Source organism: Artemia sp. Qi Xiang Cuo, chromosome 13 (genome assembly GCF_049724085.1).
Source record: "Artemia sp. Qi Xiang Cuo chromosome 13, ASM4972408v1, whole genome shotgun sequence".
Classification (NCBI taxonomy): domain Eukaryota; kingdom Metazoa; phylum Arthropoda; class Branchiopoda; order Anostraca; family Artemiidae; genus Artemia; species Artemia sp. Qi Xiang Cuo.
Genome location: NC_142806.1, coordinates 39,809,824 through 39,832,050, shown reverse-complemented (window position 1 = coordinate 39,832,050; position 22,227 = coordinate 39,809,824). Strand labels below are relative to the sequence as shown.

General features: G+C 37.7%; 1 protein-coding gene across 1 annotated transcript in view; it reads left to right on the top strand.

The window, feature by feature from the left end:
- The window catches only part of LOC148945270 (uncharacterized), a 50,380-nt gene that overhangs the window by 21,847 nt on the left and 6,306 nt on the right, over positions 1 to 22,227 (top strand). Inside the window, exons 3-5 of the mRNA XM_089098995.1 lie at positions 8,358 to 8,496; positions 20,768 to 20,885; positions 21,378 to 21,457. Coding sequence (XP_088955121.1) covers positions 8,358 to 8,496; positions 20,768 to 20,885; positions 21,378 to 21,457 — 337 coding nt within the window. The remainder of the gene's footprint in view (positions 1 to 8,357; positions 8,497 to 20,767; positions 20,886 to 21,377; positions 21,458 to 22,227) is intronic.

Genomic DNA, 22,227 nt, shown 5'->3' with positions numbered 1-22,227 from the left:
CCAAGACAACAGGGCAATGGAATGGATTATTACAAAGGTCACTCGTCAATGTCTGGCTATGGTCTTGGCAGCTGGTTTGCTAAGCTGTTTCGCTCTTCACTACCACTGGCTAGAAAATATCTTGTACCGGCTGCGACAGATTTTGCATCCTCTACACTATACGATTGGGGCTCTGGCAAGGATTTTAAAAAAAGTGCTACGGAAAATCTTAGGTTTTCCCGCGAACCCTTGGCGAGAAATTAAAACAAAATGGTAAAGGTTTAAAAAGGTCAAGAAACAATGCATCACTCATTAGTCTCTACTCAGGTCGGAAACGAAAGACATCATCCCTTTTGTCAAAGAAAAGAAGGAAAAAGCTGACACGTGCTGGAAACAGAAGGTCCCAGAAGAAGAATTACTAGATCGAAACTTGATTTCTTCTCTTAAGATGTCCTACCTGCCGCATAAGGATTCTCAACCTTCAATAACCGCCTCATTGAATCTATTCAATGTTGAAAATGTTGATATGAGTATCAAGCAGGTATACTATGAAAAATTTTATCCACAACAACCCCTCTCCGATAATATCCACTTTCAAATTTATTCCAATGAAGACTACTTTATGGACATGTCTTCAACATTTATAGATTTACAAATGAAAGTCCGGAAATCCGATAATACAATGGCAGTTCGTGCCGATGGGATATCCTATGAAAATTGTAGATTATATAATTTATTTAGTCAAATTAGTGTCTACATCAATGGCACGCTGGTGAGCACAAGCACCAATCTCTCAAACTATGCAAGCTATATGCAATTCATGTTGATGACACCCAAGTCATACAAGGAATTGAGAGGCACCTCCAATGGATATGAATATATTACTAATACTGATAGTACAGATGCACTTAAAAATGCTATAACAAGTGAATTACATTTAGTTGGAAAAATGTTTAATTAGATTCTTAATATACTAGACGGTCTGATGCCAAATGTGAAAGTGAACATACAACTGGCCAGTGCACCCTCAAATTTCATTTTGCGTAAAGAACTTCCTGCCAATCCTGAGGCAGGTTTTTTTCTTACCTTAGCTCAACTCCAATTAGGTACACAACAGGTTATGAGTTCTGTTGCTTTGGCCGTGGAAAAACTAAGAGCCAATGGAAATAATATTAAACTACTTGTTCCTCATACAATCATCAATCACCGTCATAATGCCATGGGATTTCGCGCATTCACTGATTCATCAATTAGGAGTGGCAAATTCCCCTCGAAACTTGAATTAGTATTTGTAAAATGCGCCAGTGCAATAGGATCATTGACTGAATGCCCACATAAGTTCGAAATATTTGGACTTTCTTCTTTTGTATGCAAAGTAAACGATATTCCACTCCACAATCTACCCTTTGATAACTCCTATAGAAAATTGCATGAGTTGATCATGCAAACCGAAGGTCAGGATTCGCAACTATTTGAAAATGGTATAACAGAATACACGTTTGCTAAAACACATGGTGCTACTGTTCTGGATTTATCCGGCACACAGGATATGAGCATAGTACGTAAGGGGACTCTGTGTTTAGAGTGTACATTTGCCAACCCATTGGGTGAGAGTATTGCACTAATCTCACTAAATCAATATGAAACCTATTGGGAAATCACCCCCGAAGGCAGTCTTCTACTAGGCTTGGCACCATGAAAACCAGTCAAATAATCAGTGTATTTAATATGGATCCCTACATTTCCCAGTACAAATCCTATTGTCTACCCTCAGACTATCTTGGAAAAATTCAAAGTGCTAACAATACCTTGATTATTGTTAATAGCAGTCCATCGACTGTGCTGACGGGTCATTGGCTGTGCATCTATCAAACAATGAAAAGGACTGAATTTTTTGATCCACTTGGCCTACCCTGTATATTCTACACACCCCACATCAGCAACTATATTGAGAGCATTGGGAAAACTATTATTCAAAATCGAAAGAGGGTGCAGGATCTAACGACTAAAAGCTTCGGCTTCCATGCACTACTATATTTTGTGTTCCGATGACGCGACTATACTTACAAGCAGTTTCTCTACATTTATGGTGACAATCCCCGCCTGAACGACTTTCTAGTGGAAAATATCCTCTCAGACCTTTACAGTATTGATTTCAGTGCCCTAAGAGTAAAGTGCTTAAAAAAACAAACTACTTTACTTAAAGTAAAATGTCTTTAAATCTTCACTTTAGATTTCTTCATCGATGTATAGGCAACTGTAGTGAACAAATACTGCCGGTAAATCCTTTGGATTCATTTCATATTTATCTTGGTTCACGGCAAAGTCGGGGTCACATTTTCTGCAGTACAATGTAACTTCACTCTTGTCATATCTCTTTGTATAGTCAATGATACTATTTGCAATAATATTATGAAATTCACGAGTTTCAATCTGTCTACTTGAAGCAATATCACATACAGTGTTTTCAAGTGGTGAATCACATTCGGTAACTGCCAAATAAAAATCACTTTGGGATTCTTTCCAATCATAGCGGGGTAAGTATTCTCCCACTGATCACATTTATCATAGTGACAATTGGAGCACAGGTGCCCTCTAGGATGAGAGTCACACACCTCTTCAAGACATGAATTACATCCCTTAATTTGTCCTGCATATCCTATATGTAATTTGGAAGGATTACATAATTTACACTTTTCACTATAGTCATCAATAATTGTACAATTCTCACATTGAGTCCAATTGCCAAGAGTGTACAAGCACAATGGACATATATAGAACATTTTTCGGTTTCCGATGTCAACTCTCTCACAGCTAAAACGAAACTGATCGTCCTCGCTCCAGAAATTCAAAGTGTAGGAAAGGGGGAGGAGTAATTCTGTGACGTCACTTCTTTTGAATGGTGGAGCCATCTACATTGAATCCATTGGCAATGATTTCAAAAGTATATCCACAATATGATTCTGCTTTGTTCCAATTAATATATCAATAAATTGACTATAAGCATTTGAATCACATTTTAAAAGTTTCATACAATAGTCCAATGGGGCAGAATCTGTCCTCATTATATTGTCAAGTGTTCCCTGAGAGAATATCCTGCGTTGGAGAGATAACTCGAGAAAATCATCTTACAAAATCAAATGTTTTTCCATAAACACTAGATTTGATCTAATTCTCTCTTTCTCAAATTAATTAATTTTTCGATCCCTTCACTTCGACCGGCGATTCTAGACTAACCAGAAAAGAAAGGGAACATATTCAAAACAATTTTATTGAATAATTATAACAATAATACTATGCATGTACAATTAGCGATAGAGTTTATTGTCTTCGATATGTTTCACTAATGCACTTAAAGCACATTGAAGTCTATTCACATGTGCTATATCAACTTTTGCAGCGAAACATAATTGATCCTCCATTTTAAGTTTGCTCAAGGATATCACACATCTTGCATATACTTCATCCCATTCCAGACAAAGCCGCGATCCTTTCGTAATTTCCACCGCAATGTTTGGTGCTTTTGTATTATTATCATCAACTCCACTATCAGCTTCTAATATGGTAAACATTCCACTCATCGCCATCAACACAAATAAATATCCAAGTAAGTAAAGTCAAAACTGTTCTTCTCACTCCTTTGAATTCTATTCACATACTAATAAAAACTTAAGCAAAAATCCTTACCTCATATTCTGTCCGCCGCTAATATGTAAGCAAGCCCTCTGATTGGCTGAGAAGGAAACACGTGATCTAACTGTTTCCTGGAAACTCATAACATTTGCATCGAGCAACAACAAGAAGGAAGTGTCATTGACCTGCCCCCATTAGACTCAATAATCCATTAAAGTGAGAAAGTTCCTGTTTTTTCATTCTCACTGACAAAAACCATACAAACAGAAATAAATGTGAGAAAGTTCCTTTTTATCAGATTCTCACTGACAAAACCATAAAAACATACAAAAATGTGAGAAAGTTCCTGGTTTTCAAATTCTCATTGACAAAAACTACAAATCATCTATGAAAAACATCAAATGATTTAACCAACAAAAATAACCATCCAAGAAAACATCCATAAATGTGTGAAAATTCCTGTTTTTTCAAGTGAGAAAAATACTGTTTTTCCATTCTCAGTGAGAAAAACATAAACCACGTGGTAATGTCACGAGTTATAGGGTCCTCTCTACTAAAAGGCAGTGTGGTCTTCGTTGCTTTTAACCTTAAGCCTAAAAATGAATAGAAATTATTCTGTACATGAGGGGGGTTACCCCATCCTCACTCATTGCTTTTTCTAAAAAAGTTTGGCTTTTATCAAAATTTTTAAAGAAAGACTGCTAAAGAAACACAAGACCCGTTGAATTTGAACAAGTAGTATTTTTAAAGCACTTTAAAGTTTAGTATAAAAAGCGTGGGTTGTGGAAGGGGCAGTCCCCCTCACATACGAAAAATTTTCTGTCCGTTTCAAGTTTTAAAGTTGCTCCTTACTTTTAGTTGAAAAAGCTTTTTTATTTAATTTGTACAAGTTCTTTGGTTTTATTCTCTTTTTACGTTTTTCAATGACTTCTTTAACTTTCTAGTATTCTTGTCATAAATTCTGTTTCTTTAATGCATTCTTTAGCCAGTTGTAATGTATTCTTTTTAAAACTTATCTTGATGTTATTGTCCTGTTTGTATTTTTTGACTCCTTACTATGAATTTGTCCCATCTGGGCTTGTGGTAGTGATTTTTACTAATAAACAGAAAATCATTTGTCCTTTTACAACATTCTTTAAAACCAATTTGATTTTTTTTTGTCCTAGGGAAGAGAATACGATACTATTTAGTATAAAATATATCCATAGCTATTAAGCCCCACTCCCCCAGAAAAAAGGATTACTTATGGACTTGATGTCTTTTCATTTTGCTTGAGAATATTTTGTTGTGGCTAAAATTAAGTGTTGACTTTTGGAGATTTTCGTATTAAAACAGAACGGCGAAAGTATAGAAACAATTTGCGAGACAAGTTTACTTTGTGGGCTTTGACCAAAAAAAAGAAAAAAAAATGCTGAGCTGAATAGTTTGGCTTCCTTCTAGAATGTAATATATGAGGCAATCTTTGAGGTATTAGTACTGAACTACTTTTAACCAGTCGTAAACGGTCTCTAATAACTTGTGTAAAATACAACTCTTCATGTGTACCCATCGGATAAAGACCCACTAAGACAATCTTAGGAACACAATCACTTATTTGGAAACAAAAATAACTAAAACACCCTCTCATGATTGACACAATGCCTCCTTTGACACGAACTCAATACGACCTTGGATAATTTTCCCGAAGAAATTTTTCCTCCTGAGTGTTACGAACGCATATGACCGATTGGTCGAACGCGTCAAACCCCAAACAACAACAAAATATTTTTCCTCTCAGCACAATGATCAGTACTCACATAATTTCGCAGCTAATCACACTTTTGGCCAGGGTTGCCACCGTCATGGATTTATCCATGAAAACATGGATTTTTCAACCCCTGACATGGAGTTTGGAAATACCATGGATTTCCATGGATTTTTCAATAAAAAACATGGGTTTTTCAAGAAAACATGGATTTTTTTCACATCGTATGGAATTGGCATTGCTCAGAAAATCAATCTTTACGGTGAGCCAAAATGGGTTAGCGGACCAGCTGTCCCACTACTCTTACATCTGTGACCATATATGGCGCTCCAGCTCAGCTGGACCAGCTGACGTGCTGAAGAAGCTGACGTGCGTGAAATTCAAAACTTCTGGAATGTGATTTGTTTTGACCAGTTTTAATGTTTTATCCATGCATCAAAAAAAAAATCTGCCTTTGCTTTTGCCCTCCACCTACGTAAATTAAAAACGGCTATAAAAGAAAGCTATGCGCGACATAGAGCCCCTTTTATCCAACCTTATGGGTTTTGCGTTTGATAATGCAAGTGTGAGGCTTGGTAAACAAGCGGGCCCCGCTGTTCTTTTAAAAAAATTTGTGCTGTGTATTACCATTTTTCGATGCATCTACCATTCTTTTGCCCTGTGTTCGGCCGCTGCATGCGATGTTCTAGACCATGAAAAAGTACAATTCGCCCATAACGTGTACAATTTTGTTACTTATAGCCCCAAAAGGAAAAGTGAATTTGCCGAGTGTCAGAAGTTCGTAAAAGTTGCCGAACATTTAATACTTTACCCGTCAAAGACACGCTGGGTAGCAATGTAATAAGTTGTGAAGAGGTTGCTTTAGCAGTGGGATGCTCTGAAAATTTATTTTCAGAGTATGCTCGGTGATAACATTCCCACAGCCGTGAGCATTCATGAGGGACTCGGGAATGTCAAGGTTCGTCTTTTTTACCTCTTTCTGGGGTATGTATTGCTTGTCGTGAAGGAGTTAAACCTCGAGTTTCAAAGTGAAAGTGTCAGGGTTCACCAAATCCTGAAGAAAGTCCGGGAAACATTGAAGGAAATTATTCAGAACTTCATTAAACAGGAAATTGTAAACAGAACAGACCCCTTCAAAATAAATGTAAGTCCCCGAACAATCTAAGAACTTACAAAAACGTCTTCTTTGGGCCCAAGTTTCTGGCGCTCTGTAAAGGAATAAGTGAAGACGTGGATTTTAGTCGCAAGTTGATTTACGTTAAAAAAAAAATGTGTCATGTTTTACCAAAGACTGTGTGAGGAAATCATTAGAAGGGTCGATTCCAGTGACGAGCTTTTAGTTCAGCTGGAGTGCATTGACCCAAAGGTAGCTGTGAGTGACCGTATAAATAACTTGGTAGGAATTTACTCACGATTTTCCGCTACCGTGAGTTTTTATGTTAACCAACTCGACAGAGACTGAAGGAAGCTCAGAATTATCCGCGATTCTTGGGCGATTTGGTCAAAAAAGAACCAGGAGCATTTTGGTGTGAGCTTGGCAAGCTCACTGACGCTGGTGACAACCCCATGTTCAGTGCGCTTCCAGCGTTCATGCAGATACTTATGTCTCTGCCACATTCATCAGCAGCAGCGGAAAGACAATTTTCGCTGCTTAAGTTTAATAAAACACCTCTAAGAAACAAGCTTGATTCAGAAACGGTGCCAGGACTTATAAGAGTGAATCAGTATGTTCCGGTTCCATATGAGTGAGATTTCCCTGATTAACTCATTAGGCTTGCTCGATGCTGGAAGTGAAAAAGAGAGAGAAAGGAAGTACTGTCGCGAACAGAAACAATCCTTCCTTATGTGTTCGCGGGGAACCTTAAATGTTTTTTGTCGTTATTTGAAGTTCGTTATCGTTATTGGAAAATATTATTTGAAGTTCACGAATAAAGCATACCCGATTGGAATTTGAATACTGGTTATAGAATGTACAGTGTACATATAATTTTTTTTGTATTTTCCAAATCTCGTGAATCGAATCGATTAAGTTCTGTTCAATGCACAAGGTCAGTCAGATTTTCATTCTTGCGCACAACAGTACTTCTATCAGCAGAGAGGAAAATCACAACAGTTTCCGAGTCCCATCAAATAGCAACAGAACGTCATTTATCTCCATCTTACAAAACATTCGATTCAGGGCGCGAGTTAGAACCTCGCTCTGTCAGAACCAAAAATAAATAACCGTAACAGAAATAAGAAAGTTGAGTGCATCTAATCAGCCTAGACCCCCCAAGTTTTTTCAAGCAAACGTTTTCTTCCAGCCGAATCGCTTATCTTTTCGTACGAAGAAATCAGCCGGAAGAAAACGGACGCGAGGGTCTAACCTGATTTGAGACCAGCATTGCGCTTATGGCAGTTTCTTACTTCTGTTATGTTTATGTACTTCTGGTCAGAACCAAGCTGTACTCTCGGTTCACAGAGATGCGATCTCACAGTTTTTGCATTTACTCACAATTTCTCCCTAATGACGGAATATTCTACATTTTGCTGGTTAGCGAGATACGTTGAAATATTCCAGCGCATTCGACGAACTATTACATGAAAAAAAATACAAACCGTGCAATTCCGCGTTGCATCTATATGAACGAAGATCTATGTCATCGAAAAGCCGTACCTGCGAGCGACGCGAAGAATCGCGAGCGGGTATTTTTTTTTGTCTCTTTGACAACAGTGACAAACATGGACAAACATGGATTTTTTTCTTACCCTTGCCATGGCTTTTTTTCTTGAGCTGGTGGCAACCCTGCTTTTGGCGATAAACATAAACTCGCATGTCAAACATCCTTAGATTTTGAAATCTACAAAACTTAGTGGAAGTGTTAGTTTCTGTGCGGTTTGGGTGTTGAACTGACATATTCTGAACCGTTAATCTTTCTAATCATAACTCAGGGAGTTGTTGTAACTAGGAAAACTTAGTACGAAATTTGACAATTTATTCATAGAATCTTTTTCATTTCAGTGCAATGACCAAATTTTCGTGTATGGATCAGATGGAAAAGGGGCAAGTTTCACTGTTGGTATGAGCAGAAAACTAGGTAGACAAGCAGAAGTATTCCTTATGTTAGTCCTAAAAGATGGCACAAAATACGAGCTTCCTGGTAAGATCATTCAGTTGGTAGTTCTCTTCCTCATAGATTTAGGTCAGACCAAACATATCTTCATAAAAAAGGAATAACTCTGCATGCATTCTTAATAAAATACATAGTAAGCCGACACTATTTTTCTGGAAGGTGGGGAATTCCCCCCTACTCCTCCTCCCAACCAAGAAATGGAAGGCTAATTATATGGAAAATATAGAACAGTATGGAAAATAGAAAAATGTCGACACTGCGGGAGAGGAGTTTGTCCGAAGGACCAGGCGGCTTTCTTATGTAGTATGCGCGTCTCGTAGTAAGCTCAACCTTCTTACTTGGCTTATTTTGGTTAAAATAGTAAGTTAGGACATGATTTTCTAAAAGAAACTAACGAGCCGAAGTAGTTATGAATTAGTATTCACAATTTCCTATTGAGTTCACATGTGATTTTAACTTTTTATGTTCAACTTCATTGTTGACAGCTTGTTGTAGATTAATGTGCTTGGTGACTATGGTAGGTTTTACTTGATTTCAAAGTCTAGTCTAGTGTTGAGAAAAATAGTTAGCGGATCAAGTCAAATTCGTGCGATTTTACAAGGTGTGAATTAGCAACCAAGGCTAAACCTATGGATAACTATTATGACTAAGGATAGTCAACAGACAGAGGTTGGACCAGAGTATTATAGACCTTAGTATGAGGAACTCTATATAATGGAAAGGTGTGGAGCACTATAATAACTAAGACACAGACAGAGATTGGACTCCAAAATAAAATGACCAAGGATAGTATATAGACAGAGGTTGGACCTCAATGTTGTATTTTCCCATTTGTATGGCTATTGTAAGCTTTTCTTCCAGGTTAAGTTTCATTCAGTTTTTTTTTTATCATGGTTGCAACAGTAGCTGTAATCTAGTAAAGAACGAACCACAGCCCATATAGTGACGAAAAGTTGAAAAACTTGTTTTGGAAAAAAAACTGCCTGATGTGAAAAATGACCATATGACGCTGATTCAGGAATGGTAAATTATTTCAGTTAATCTTAAAAATAAAATTATGGTGATTCCAGAAAGAGCCTGAAACTCCTCAAAAATGGTGTCAGATAACTTTTTTGCATGAGTAGCACTGATATCTCCTTTTTTTCTACCAGGGCTAGCGGGTTGCCAGAACACTATAGTGTAAACCTCTTGTTTATATTAAATAAATAAAAAACAAGTTTTTTTTAACTGAAAGTAAGGAACGACGTTAAAACTTAAAACAAACAAAAATCAGTCCTTGTATGAAAGGGACTGTCCCTTCCTCAACATCTCACTCTTTACGCTAAATTTTTTTATTATTTAAGAGAAATAGAGTTGCGAAAGAGTCAAACCTGAGTGTAAAGTGCGAGGCGGTGAGGAGGGGACAGCTCCTTTCATATATGCAATAATTCCTGTTCCTTTTAAGTTTTAACATCGTTCCTTACTTTCAGTTAAAAAAAAACTTGTTTTTTTTGTTTAATTTTTGAACGTTTTTGCATTAATACAGGTTTTGATTTTGGCTCACCGTACATGAATAATTAAAAAAAAATTGCATATTAATTTTAATTTTATTTGATTAAATGGCTTTGTCCAAAGTTTTTTAATGTAATTTACGGACTTTTTTATTAATAATAAATACGCGTAGTTTACAATTTAACTTACGTAACGACTTTCTATGTTCATATATTTTTAATACGCACATTAGGGGGTTTGGTCCCTAGCCAATACCTAGCTCTTTAAGCTAAAGTTTAAATTTTGTTCTAATTCTTTAAGAATAACCTCTTAATCACAAATGCCGTTAATTAGAATAAATAGCTATTACGAAAATACAAACAAATATTTGGCTTAAAGAGCGAGGTACTAACTAGCGGGTGAACCCAATCATATACGTAATGTTGTCTGTCGTTTTAAGTTTTGATGCTGCTCCTTACTTTCAGTTGAAAAACTTGTTTTTTTTAATATAATTTCTGATTTTTTTTAATAATGCTGGGAGATCCGGCACCCCCTTCATAGCAATGTCTCTTTCCCCATGAAAACTTCCTTCATGGAAAGATCCTCCCACATAAACCCGACCCCCCCCCCCTCTACCAGAAAAAATCCCCCCCTGAAAATGTCTGTATACTTCCCAATAACCAATACTATATGTTAACATTGGGGAAAGTTCATAACTTTCAGCCCTCCCCCCGGGGGTTTTCGGGGAGTTAAGTCATCCTAAGACATAGTTATCATATTTTCGACCATGCTGAACAAAATGGCTATCTCAAAATTTTGATCGGGTGACTTTGGGAAAAAAATGAGCGTGGGAGGGGGCCTAGTTGCCCTCCATTTTTCTGGTCACTTAAAAAGGGCACTAGAGCTTTTAATTTCCCTTCCAATGAGCCCTCTCACGATATTCTAGGACCCCTGGGTCGATAAAATCACCCCTGGGGAAAAACAAAAGAAGACAAACAAACAAATAAACACGCATCCATGATCTTTCTTCTGGCAAAAAATGAAAAATTCCCCATTTTTGTAGATAGGAGCTTGAAACCTCTGCAGTAGGGTTCTCTGATACGCTGAATATGATGGTGTGATTTTCATTAAGGTTTTATGACTTTTAGGGGGTCTTTCCTCCTTTTTTTTTAAATCAGCCAAATTTTCTCAGGCGCGTCACTTTTGATGATTAGGACTAAACTTGATGAAACTTATATACTTGAAATCAGCATTGAAATTTAATTCTTTTGATGTATCTATTGGTATCAAAATTCCGTTTTCTATAGTTTGGGATACCATTTAGCCGGGTCGCTCCTTACTTACAGTTCGTTACCACGAACTGTTTGATACTTTTATATCGGCTGATGTAACGGTGTTCTTAAATTCTCTTAGATAGTCAATAGCATCAGCTTCGATGTATGGTCTTCATTCAAATAACGTAAAAATACACGTACAGTAAAGTGAATGCAGCAGATGAGCGTACAGTTAAGAAGAAAGTAACAGATAAACATACAACTTAGACGAAGGTGAAAGATCGACAAACTTTAACAGTATACGTTTGACCTGAATTCTCCTGTAACGGAAGTTCCAGCTATTGGATATTCATTGGCCTGGGAATAAAACGTTCACACGATAAGCTGTGGTCCTCTCAGAAGACCCCCTAGAGAAGCTCTCGTTGACGTATACATGACCAACTCTGTTTGAAATGAGACACCAGGAAAAGGTTTCTCAAATCTATATTCCAAATGCTTTACAATAGAGAGACGTTTAATGGCTCATTCTACCCAAAACTAAAATCGCTAGTGCTCTTTTTAAGTGACCAAAAACTTTGGAGGATAGTTTGCCCCTCTCCCCAAAAGGCCCCCTCTCTCTAATAATGTCCGAGCAAAATTTTGAGATAGCCATTTTTTCAGCATAGTTAAAAGGTCCAATAACTTTGGTTTTAGTGATGACATGACCCTCCATAGTCCCTGGGGAGAGGGCCGTAAGTTACGCCATGGTGATGTTAAAGAATCAATAAATTAAATCAAATTACCAGTCCTATTAGTTCAGACGGCTGATTGTTGAACTTAAAAACAGAATGGTAAGGGTTCATATCTTCTTCTTTAATTTTTTTTCAATCATGGTTTTGGGCCTTCTATATGATTATATAGAAAGCCTGTCTTTGTTAATGCTGACTGCTGTAATTCTTAACCAATCCTGGTGTTCCTACAATGTCAAAAAATCATGATTAACAGCCAAAATTTGAGCAATTTTGAGCTTGTTTTTTTTCTGATAATTTCTGGTTCAAACAAAGAAAAGTGGCTTCACTTTAAAAAAACATTGGCTTCACTTTTTTTGAAAAAAAAAATGTGAGAAAAAAAATGATTGTTTATTTCAGATAAAAAAGAAAGGATTGTAAGTTACTCTATTTGTTATTGTTCACATAAATCCTAGTATTTTTATTGGGAATTATTCGTCCATTTATTTAGGGAGGAATTTCTGCAGGGGAGCATTTCTCATTAGAAGAGTTTTCAATGGGAGGGAAAGTTTCTGGGGAGACTTTTCAGGAGAAATTATACACAGGGGGGGATTTTATGGCATTATTTGAAAAACCATCACAAATAAAAAAAGCTACTGGAAATAAGGAGCAACATTAAGACTTAAAACGAACATAAATTATTCCGTGTATATTTGGGGCCCCCCCCCAAGAAAAATATCATGGCAGTGTTGCTTCTACATTAAATTTAAATTAAAAACGTGGCAAAGATTCATTTAAAAGAACAAAGTATTTCTGAGGGAGGTAAAGAGCGAAGCTGAAACTTAAAACAAAAAAAATTATTGCTTCACAGTCTATCTAAAATTTTTCGATAAAATTATTTCAAATAAACAAACTGATGATATTTCCTTATGTTTGTATGATTAGGCCTATAGAAAACTAGAGCTTTACTGAAAACACAAAAGCCAAGCATAAGAAACAAGACTATTTATTTAGGAGTCAAAAGTGAGTAAGTAGCCTGAAAACAACAAACTAATTTGATACGCTTTTCAATAGTCTTACGCCAGCTGTTATCAGTAATTATCTGTATGCAATTAAAATTATCTTAAAGCTTAAGCATAAAAATAAATATTAATTTAATAACCACGAAATCATTGGACAGCATAAAAAAATATTCATTTATCGGGTAACATCTTGGTCTTAATAGCTATAAAATCAATAGTAAGTAATATACAATTATGAATTCTAAAAAAACACGCTTTAGCATTACTCGAAACGAAGAACAAATAAACCATAATATGAACTTTGGAAGTCCGGCTGTTTCTCTGTATACAACGGAGAATTTCAAATATAAATTCTAAAGCTAGTCTATAGTTCTAATAGGTTAATATCAAGATGGTTTCATTTTGGACTTGTCTATAAAATAATCTTGAAATGTCCTTTTCAGCAGGGGTGGCTCGAAGCACTCAGGCCAGGGGGGAGGGGGGGTGAGAACCCTCTTCTAAACAACTTGTAGATAACGTTCTAAAACTAGTAATTGAATTAGAACTTCGTAAAATTTCAAAGATGTTTTATCAGTTAAACTTACCAATGGTAACAATTAAGGAAAAAAACTGAACACTACACGTTCAAATACACAAATAAGAAAATCTTGAATCTGGATTCGCCTCCTCTTAAAAATGGACCAATGCGGAACAATCTTGTTTAAGTCTACACCATTGGTGAGGTCTTTCTCATTCGCCAACAACATGAGGGAATCCAGTCGAGAACCAAGCATGGCAGTTCTCAGCCAATTCTTCACAAACTTGAGTTTGCTGAATGTTCTTTCGGCACCTGCAACTGCAACAGGTGCAGTCGCTGCCAATTTGCAGAGACGACTGGCTTGCTTAAGCTGACGGCTCCGGCGATGTCCTTCACCAAGGACTTCTCTGAAGCAAGCAGCGCCTTGGCAAAACTGGAACAAAACTTCAAGCTCCACTTGAAGAGCAGTAGCGTCTGGAGCCCTTTCCTGGCTTGGGAAAAACTTTGTTGCTTGCTCAATGTCTGCAACTGAGATACGTTTGTTCAAAGGAGGCTGGAGTTAGGTGCAAAATGGCAGAAAATCGGCAAGGCAAGCTCTGAGATTATCTCCCATCATTGTAGTCAACTTGTCAAGCAAGATTCTGAAATGTTGTCTATAGAACTGATGCATTGAGATATTGGCTTGACTTTGAGCTCGGCTGTCATAACGAGATGGTCCAAGTCTCCGACGATGGTGGCTGATGAAATCAGCCTCTGGGTCCGCTTCCATCCTTTTGGCAAACTGTGCTGCACTGGGAATTATACTGTTCATTTTCTCACAAGATATTCTTTCAAAAAGTTTCTTCGTAGCGTATTGCATCTCAGTTGCGTCGATGATGTTCATCTCCTCTTCTTCAAGCTTTTCTGTTGCAATCCGGGCCTTGTACATGATATTTTTCATGAACATGAGGCAGGCGATAAAATCGAAGTTGAGAATCCTTTTCAGGAGGCCGCTGGCTTGTGCTTTCGTCTTCGTGTCGGCGTTCTTCATCTGTTTTATTTCGTCAAGGGCTGATACTATTGCTTCAAACGAAGTAACCACTGCTTTTATGGTTTCAGCCCTTGCGGTCCACCGGGTCCGAGATAAGTTTCGGAGATTAAGGCTGTTTTCAATCGAAGAGAGTTTTTCTTTAAGGACGGGAAAGCGCTTTGTAGATGAAGACAAGAACACATACATTTTTTCGAGGATTTTGAAAAGATCGACTATCAAGAGCTACGAATTGCAACTATGCTCTATCATGGTGTTTAGTCTGTGTGCCTGGCAGGGTATATAAGGCACACGACGACTGAGAAGTTCTGATACTTTCTACTGGGCTCCATTAAACTGACCAGACATTGCAATTGCATAGTCACACGACTGAAAAGCTAATTTATTTAGCGGAACTCTACTCCTCGTCAGTGTTTTTATTATACTTTCTGCCATACCCTGACCAGTTTTGTCATTTGCCTCGCTAAAATCTAATAGTCTCTCTCTAGGCATCCCTTCGGAGCTGATGGTGCGGATTACGACTGCAAGCTTATCAGAATGTGAAGCATCGGGTGTCGTATCCGCCATCACAGAATAAAATTCTGAATCCAGGACTTCGTCAAGGATCTTCTCCCTGACTTCTGCTGAAAGTAATTCAATAAACTCGTTCTGGGACATTTTGTGTAGATAGGTAACTTTGTATGGTCTATACCGAGAATCTTTTAACCAAGCTTCAAGAGCAGGCACACATCTCGCTAGAAGTTGAACCAATTGAACAAAGTTGCCGTCTTGTTCTTCCGTTCATCTAAATGCAATGCCTTGTCTCACTAGGGTTCTTGCAACGCCCAAAAGAATTGTCACAAACTTTTCGTTCGTCTCTTCATCTTGTTCTTGTTGCCAAAGCTTAGCTCCAGTTCTTTTAATATGTAGGAAATCAACATGACCACTACTGTTGACGAAGTGACAATGATCCGACAAAGCTGGTTTGTGTGACCCGGAAGAGAAGTGACTAGCCAATTTTCCTTTCTTTACTTTTTCCTGGCTCTTCATTTTCTGCCATTGCCGCACACCGTCTTCCACCCAAGCGTTTTCGGACTGGTCTCGCCACGGACCACTAGGGAAAAGCAAGCAAACGAAGCAGAAGGCAGCATCTTTCTCGATACTGTACTCTAAGAACTGGTAACCTTCATACCAGCCGGGGTGAAAACGACACTGTTTCTTTCTTGATATTGACGGATCAGCTGGGAACACACTCAGCTTTGGTTGATTAGGACCACATGAAATCAGGTATTTCCTTTGGTTTTCGCTAGAGTTTGGCTTCCTTATTCCAGGATCCCTGTGAACTACACTTTCGGAATCGTCACTGTGATTTTCGACAACAACTCCACTAGTTGCCGAAATGTTAAGAAGTTCTTCAGTGCAATCGACTGTTAGTTCCTTGCACAGCTCAAACACAGAAGATGATGTAGATTGTATTTCCACCAAGATATCTCTTGCATTCAATGCAGAATTTTCCCGGACGGTCTTAACTATGTCATTGGAACCAGCAACTACTGATATAATGTACTCCAGCTTGGCGACACATGAAAAGAGTTTCATGTTGTGTCTTTGATCGGAGACCTCTTGCCCAATATCTGACTCCTTCTCATTATTTGTGTTGACTGATGGCATGAAGTCCTCTCCGGTTCGAATTTATATCTCGTTTTGGTCGCTAGGTGTTCTGTCAAGGTCGGTGTTCTAACGCCAAGTGTTTCCTTGGTAATTGTAACATGCATTTCCTGAAACAAAATTGTCAGTAAACACAATTTCGCCGGAGACCACCCCAAAACCAGTTTTTGCCGGATTCTGGGTGAACTACTTGTCCGGTAAGAAATGAAGCTGAAATACGGATTCAGAATGTCTCCTTACCCCTATATCGACCCTCTAATCAGCTTCAGGAACAACTTTTACCTTCTTCCAAACCGGATTCCGGGCGAACTCAATGTTCCGGCGTCAAAATAAATTTCAGGTTTGGATTCAGCATGTCTACTTACCCTTTTGTCGACCCTCTAAAAAGCTTCAGGAACAACTTTTACCTTCCGCCAAATTACCGGTTTTGGCTTTCCGGGCGAACTGCTTGTCCAGTAAGAAAATGAAGCTGAAAAACGGATTCAGAATGTCTCCTTACCCCTATATCGACCCTATAATCAGCTTCAGGAACAACTTTTACCTTCTTCTAAACCGGATTCCGGACGAACTGCTTGTCCGGTAAGAAAATGAAGCCAAAAACGGACTAAGAATATCTCGTTACTACTATATCGGCCCTCTATTCAGTTTCAAGAGCATCCTCCAAAGTTTCAGTTTTGGTCGGATATTGGGCAACCCAATTGCCCGGCGTGAAAATAAATCTCAGCCTTTTATTCAGCATTTCTACTTACCTCTAAAGTGACCATCTCATTGGCATTCATCAAATATTTGCTCGCCCCTTAACTTGAAACCCCCTCCCTCACAACCAAATATAGAGCTAGGGACCCCATATACGAACTTGACCTTTACTTTGACCAAAAGGCACCAAGTTTGAACAAAATATCTCAACCCCTTCGAGAGTTATAGTGCTAACATACGGACAGACAGATAAATTAGTATCTGTCACTTACGTTTTGGGATCCCAAAAAAACATCTATGGCTAAAATATTATAATATTCTTTCAAAGTGGATTAATATTCTGTCCACGAACTTTTGCAGTGCCTTCTTTTTTCTTTTTTTGTTATAGTTTATTGGCTTATTTGTGAGCTGTATCAGTTGATCTCTCGTTTGTTTTCATGTTTGTGACATAACTCCTTGATCAGGATTTTCTGCGATATTTAGTTGATTGATTTTTTTTATCTGTCTGATTGGTTTTATCAAAGCATCAGACCCGCCTTATCTTACTTACGTCAGACTCCGAGACCTCGAACTTCTTAGGCCATTCTTATTCACGGAACTACACTGTTTTTGCATTCTCCTTGTTTGACTCTTTTCGAGCCAGGTTAGGCTTTCGTTTTTTCTGATCCTAAAACGTTAGTGACGGGTACCTAGCGAGGGATTGAGATATTTTGTTCAAAATTGGTGTGAGAATCCTTTGGGTCAAAGTACAGGTCAAGTTCGTAAATGCCAAAACCGGGAATTTGGTAGAATTAAAGTTTATTTCTAAAGTCGATTAGAGATTCGATATAGGGATAAGGAGAAATGCTGAATTCATTTTTGATCTTTATTTCTTTGACGGATAAGCAGTTCACCCGGAATCCGGCCAAAACCGGAAATTGGCTATAGGTAAAAGTTTCTTTTGAAGTCGATTAGAGATCCGAGTTCGGAGTAAAAATAAATACTGAATCCGTATTAGCTAAACTTTATTTTTTCACTGGACAAGGAATTCGTATGGAATCATGCACTCCGGAAATTAGATAAAAAGCTAGATTTGATTCTGAAGTCATATAGAGCTTTGATTTGGATTGCGATGCAGAATTAAATTTTCAGGTGGTTATTAGGGATAAATGTTCACCTGTTTACGGAGCCTGGTGATGATTGGAAATCTACAAGACCCGATTGTCTGGACAAAGAAGTCCAATAAATATTCCATTTTTGGGATCCCATCGAAATCTTTGGTCTTGTTTTTACTTTGACAATACGCCTATTTTTTTTATATTTTTTTTTAAATCCCACCTCCTCTACTCTCAGTGACAACAGTTTTACTTTAAGCAACAAATCTAATTCTTTATGCGTCACCAACACTTTTTTAAATATCAATTAGCAACCGAACTGGACACACAATAAGTCATCATACACTACCTAAAACTTTTCCATTGTAAAAAACTTGCCTTAACCGTAGAAAAGGGTGTCGTTCCCCCACAGGAAACTCTTCTTACGGTGGCTATCTCTTACCACCTCATAAAACTTTTCCAAATAGTGACCCGTCATGTCCCCCCCCAAAAAAAGGAACTGAAACAAACTATTAAATTTAATAACAATAACAAAACCTAAAGAAAGATTTCTATCATTATAACTTTCTTTAACACAAGAAACCACCATAATATATACGAAAAAAAAAACATCCAAGAAAGTTATAATGATAACACTTTTAAATTTACCTTTTCTTCTTTTCACTTTAAAAACAAATTCGGCTGCTATTTGACGATAATGCATCAAGGCGAAGTACTAAATTTATGTGTGGGGACGTTTCGCCATGGGGGAGTTTGCCAAGAGGAAATTATGTTATGGGGACATCTCCACGGAAAGTTTCGCAGACAAGCCGAGTTTGTAAATATGTTTCACTAGAGTCGTAGCCAAAAACTTACCTCCCGACTTGAATGAGCTATTCCAGCGTCTTCAGAACCACCCCTGCCCTGGGAAACAAATTCTGGGTACATGGCCAAATCTTCCTTGTCCTTTCAAGCGCTGTATCCACCTCAACCTCAGACTCGTTTTGTAATCGAGCTTTTTTCACTGTCCTAGATACACTTGCTTCAAAGGGGTTTCGCAGGAATCCTGTCATTTGAATTCTGATTGCTTTTACATTGTGTTTAGAAATTTCATGCCTTCTTTTCCACTCGTAGTCAAAGTTAGACCCACAGTCCATGCACGTAACCTTGTCTCTCACTTTCGGTTTATTCATGTTATCCAATCAGACTTCACTTTAGCACCTAACTTACAATAATGTTGATAGGGTAAATCTGAATGACCTATCTGAGAAAGACACAAACTATATACGATCAAGAATAGGTTTAGAAACGAAGCGAGATGCTGCCAGTACAGTCCCCTTGGGACAAAAATTATATGCGAGTAAGAACAGGTTTTAAAACAAAGCAAGTTGCTGCCAGTCCAGTCCCTTTGGGAATCATTTCACCAGAGATCTAACGGGGTTATGAAACCTGGTTTAATTTAAACGACCTTGTCTTTGAGTGACAGTCTTTCCAGGAGGAAGAAAAATGACTCGGAATGTCACTGACTGAGATGAGCGCCCGGGACCTGGATGAGGCCAAAATAAACGACGGATACAACTTAGCAAGAGGCAGGGGGGGGGGTGTATCACTCCCCTCACCCCCCCCCCTCTTCGAGCCACCCCTGTTTTTCAGAACCAAACCGAAATTCAATCATTGGACTGAGATCATTGTGCATAAATGACACCAAATTAAACAAAAAAGAAGCAACAATCCTAAAACGCTTTAGTGTTTTTGAAAAAGTGTCCTTAATCGGCTTGCTTTACTGTACCAAAACTACAATATTATTTTGTGTTTTTAAGTAAAGCGCTAGTTTTCTATAATCATACAAACATAGGGAAATATCATCAATTTGTTCATTTGCACTAGTTTTACCGATTTATGTTAGATATGTGAAGCAATAATTTTCGTTCGTTTTAAATTTCAACTTCGCTCTTTACTTCCCTCAGTGAAAACTTTGTTTTGTCTAATTAATTACCGTACTAGTATAACATAGAGCTAAACACATAAAGATTTGCTCGACGTATAAGTAAATCAATCAGTAAGAAGAAAAAGGTTCACTTGTGAAACAAGGAAAAGTCAAAATTAAAAGTCGAAATAAAAAAATATTGGAATATTGACTTGGAAACTAGTCAGATAAACTATTTTTTTTCATTTTCTATTTTATTTTTATTTATTTAGTTATTTTGTTTATTTAAGTCATTAAATCATTTTAAGACTGGATCTGGAGGATCATTATCCTTTTTGCAAAGAGACGTGCCAGTATCGCAGGTCATTGTTCTATATACGACGAAGTATATTTTTGATCTGTCTCTGCAGGGGGAGGGGCATTCGGGTAATAAAAGCGAATTAAATTAGACTCTAAAATCGCCCATATGCTGCATATGTCCAAACTAAATCCACCGTCATCTTCGTATACTTTCGCCTTCCCATCACCAAACCTATTAGTTTTTGAGGTGCAATTTAAAATTTTATTTTTGAGGCTGTTACGGCTTTACCCACAATGTTCCACGGCATCGCGTTGTCTTTTTTGCAGATTTGCAGTCATTCAATTCATTGCTTGTTTTGCAAGGGTAGTGTTGACGCAATTTTTTCAGCTATCCACGCTTTTAGTCGCAAACTCCCATGTCAATCATCCTGAGATTGGCAAATCTACAAGTCAGTTTCTGTGCGGATTTGGTTGTGAGCTCATTCTTAGTGAACAGTTTTTCTTTTTAATTATAACTCGGGTAGTTTTTCCAACTCTGAAAATTTTGTATGAAAACGAAGTCGTCAAACCTATTTAGCTTCTTTGTGTTTTAATATTTCTTTTGTCTTTGTTTTTTCTTAATTGATTTTTCCCTTCAGGTGCTCCAGATACCTCTGTTTTTAACACTGACGAAGACATTTTTTCTGCTGCCGGGATACTCCTCGAAGTTATTGAACCCTTTAGGAAATGGAGAATCTGTTTCAATGGTTTACTAAAGTAAGTACTTAGAATGTTCGCGCAAACTTATTGTAAACTAAACTGAAAAGGGAAGAAATCAAATCTATGCAGAAAACAAATATAAGCTTTTCCTTCGGTTCGAGGACTAAAATGTAAGATTTCAATGCAACCTTTCCCTTGATTTTTAGAATGCAGTCCGAATTTTATCTTCGACATACTGTTTTAAATCATTACTATCACAGAGTTTGACATAAGGGCGATTTGTATTTTTTCCTAGAGACCCTTCATATGGAAGAGAGGGGGGAGGGGTCGTCTAAACTTTCTCCCAAATGTATCCGATCAAAATTTTGGAGATAGCCATTTTGTTAAAAAATAGTCCAAAAGGCCAAATAACTATGTCTCTGGGGGTTGATAAACCCCTCACAGGCCCCGAAAACAAGGGCCTGTTCCATTTTTAGATGCCCCTTCTTCTTTTAGAGTCCTCCTTTAACATTATATAGAAATCCTAATAAGCCATTTTATTTCAAATAGTCAAAAGGGTTTATATCTATGCCTCCGGAGATACCATGTTCCCACAGTCCAAAAAGTCGGTGCGTCCAAAAAGGCTAAAGGTATTGAGATGAAATTTGGGGTATGTTGAGTTAAATCAAAAGACAATATCTGGACCCAAGTTATCAAAACAGTGTATCTGCAATATCTTAAGAACGGTTAAGGGTATTAACTTGTAATATTCAAGGCCGCTTCTACTACCACCACTACTACTGTGGCGGCAAATGTGACTGGTTGCGACTGCGACTGTGACTACTTCTGACTGCGATAATTTGTGACTGTGACTGCTTCCAAATGATACTGTATCTACTTGTGACTATTTTCAGGGAATTTTGAACAAAATCAAAACAAACTAGGTGCATGTTTATTGTCAAAAGGGCGCATTAGCAATATCTCAGGAACGTCAGAGGACATTACGTTGAAACTTTCAGGGTATGTTGAACGGTGCTTGAACCTTTAGAGAATGCTGAGGGGGAGATTTTAAACTAAATAAAAAGACAATATGTGCATTCAGGTTATCAACAGAGCACATCTGCCATATCTGTAGACCGGCTAGGTTATGAACTTTATATTGTCTGAACCACTATTGTTACTACTATTGTGGCTGAAACTGCGACTACTTGCGACTGCAACTTTTTGCGACTAGGACTAACTGGGACTACTTACAAATATGACTACTCGTGACTTCGACTACCTTTGTTTGAGATCGGAATTTTGTCCATTATGCGCACCCAGGCTGTCAAAAAGATATAGGTATCTGTAATATCTTTGAAATGGCTAAGGGCAATAACTTCACACTTTCAGGACCGCTATTGACTACTTATAAATGTGA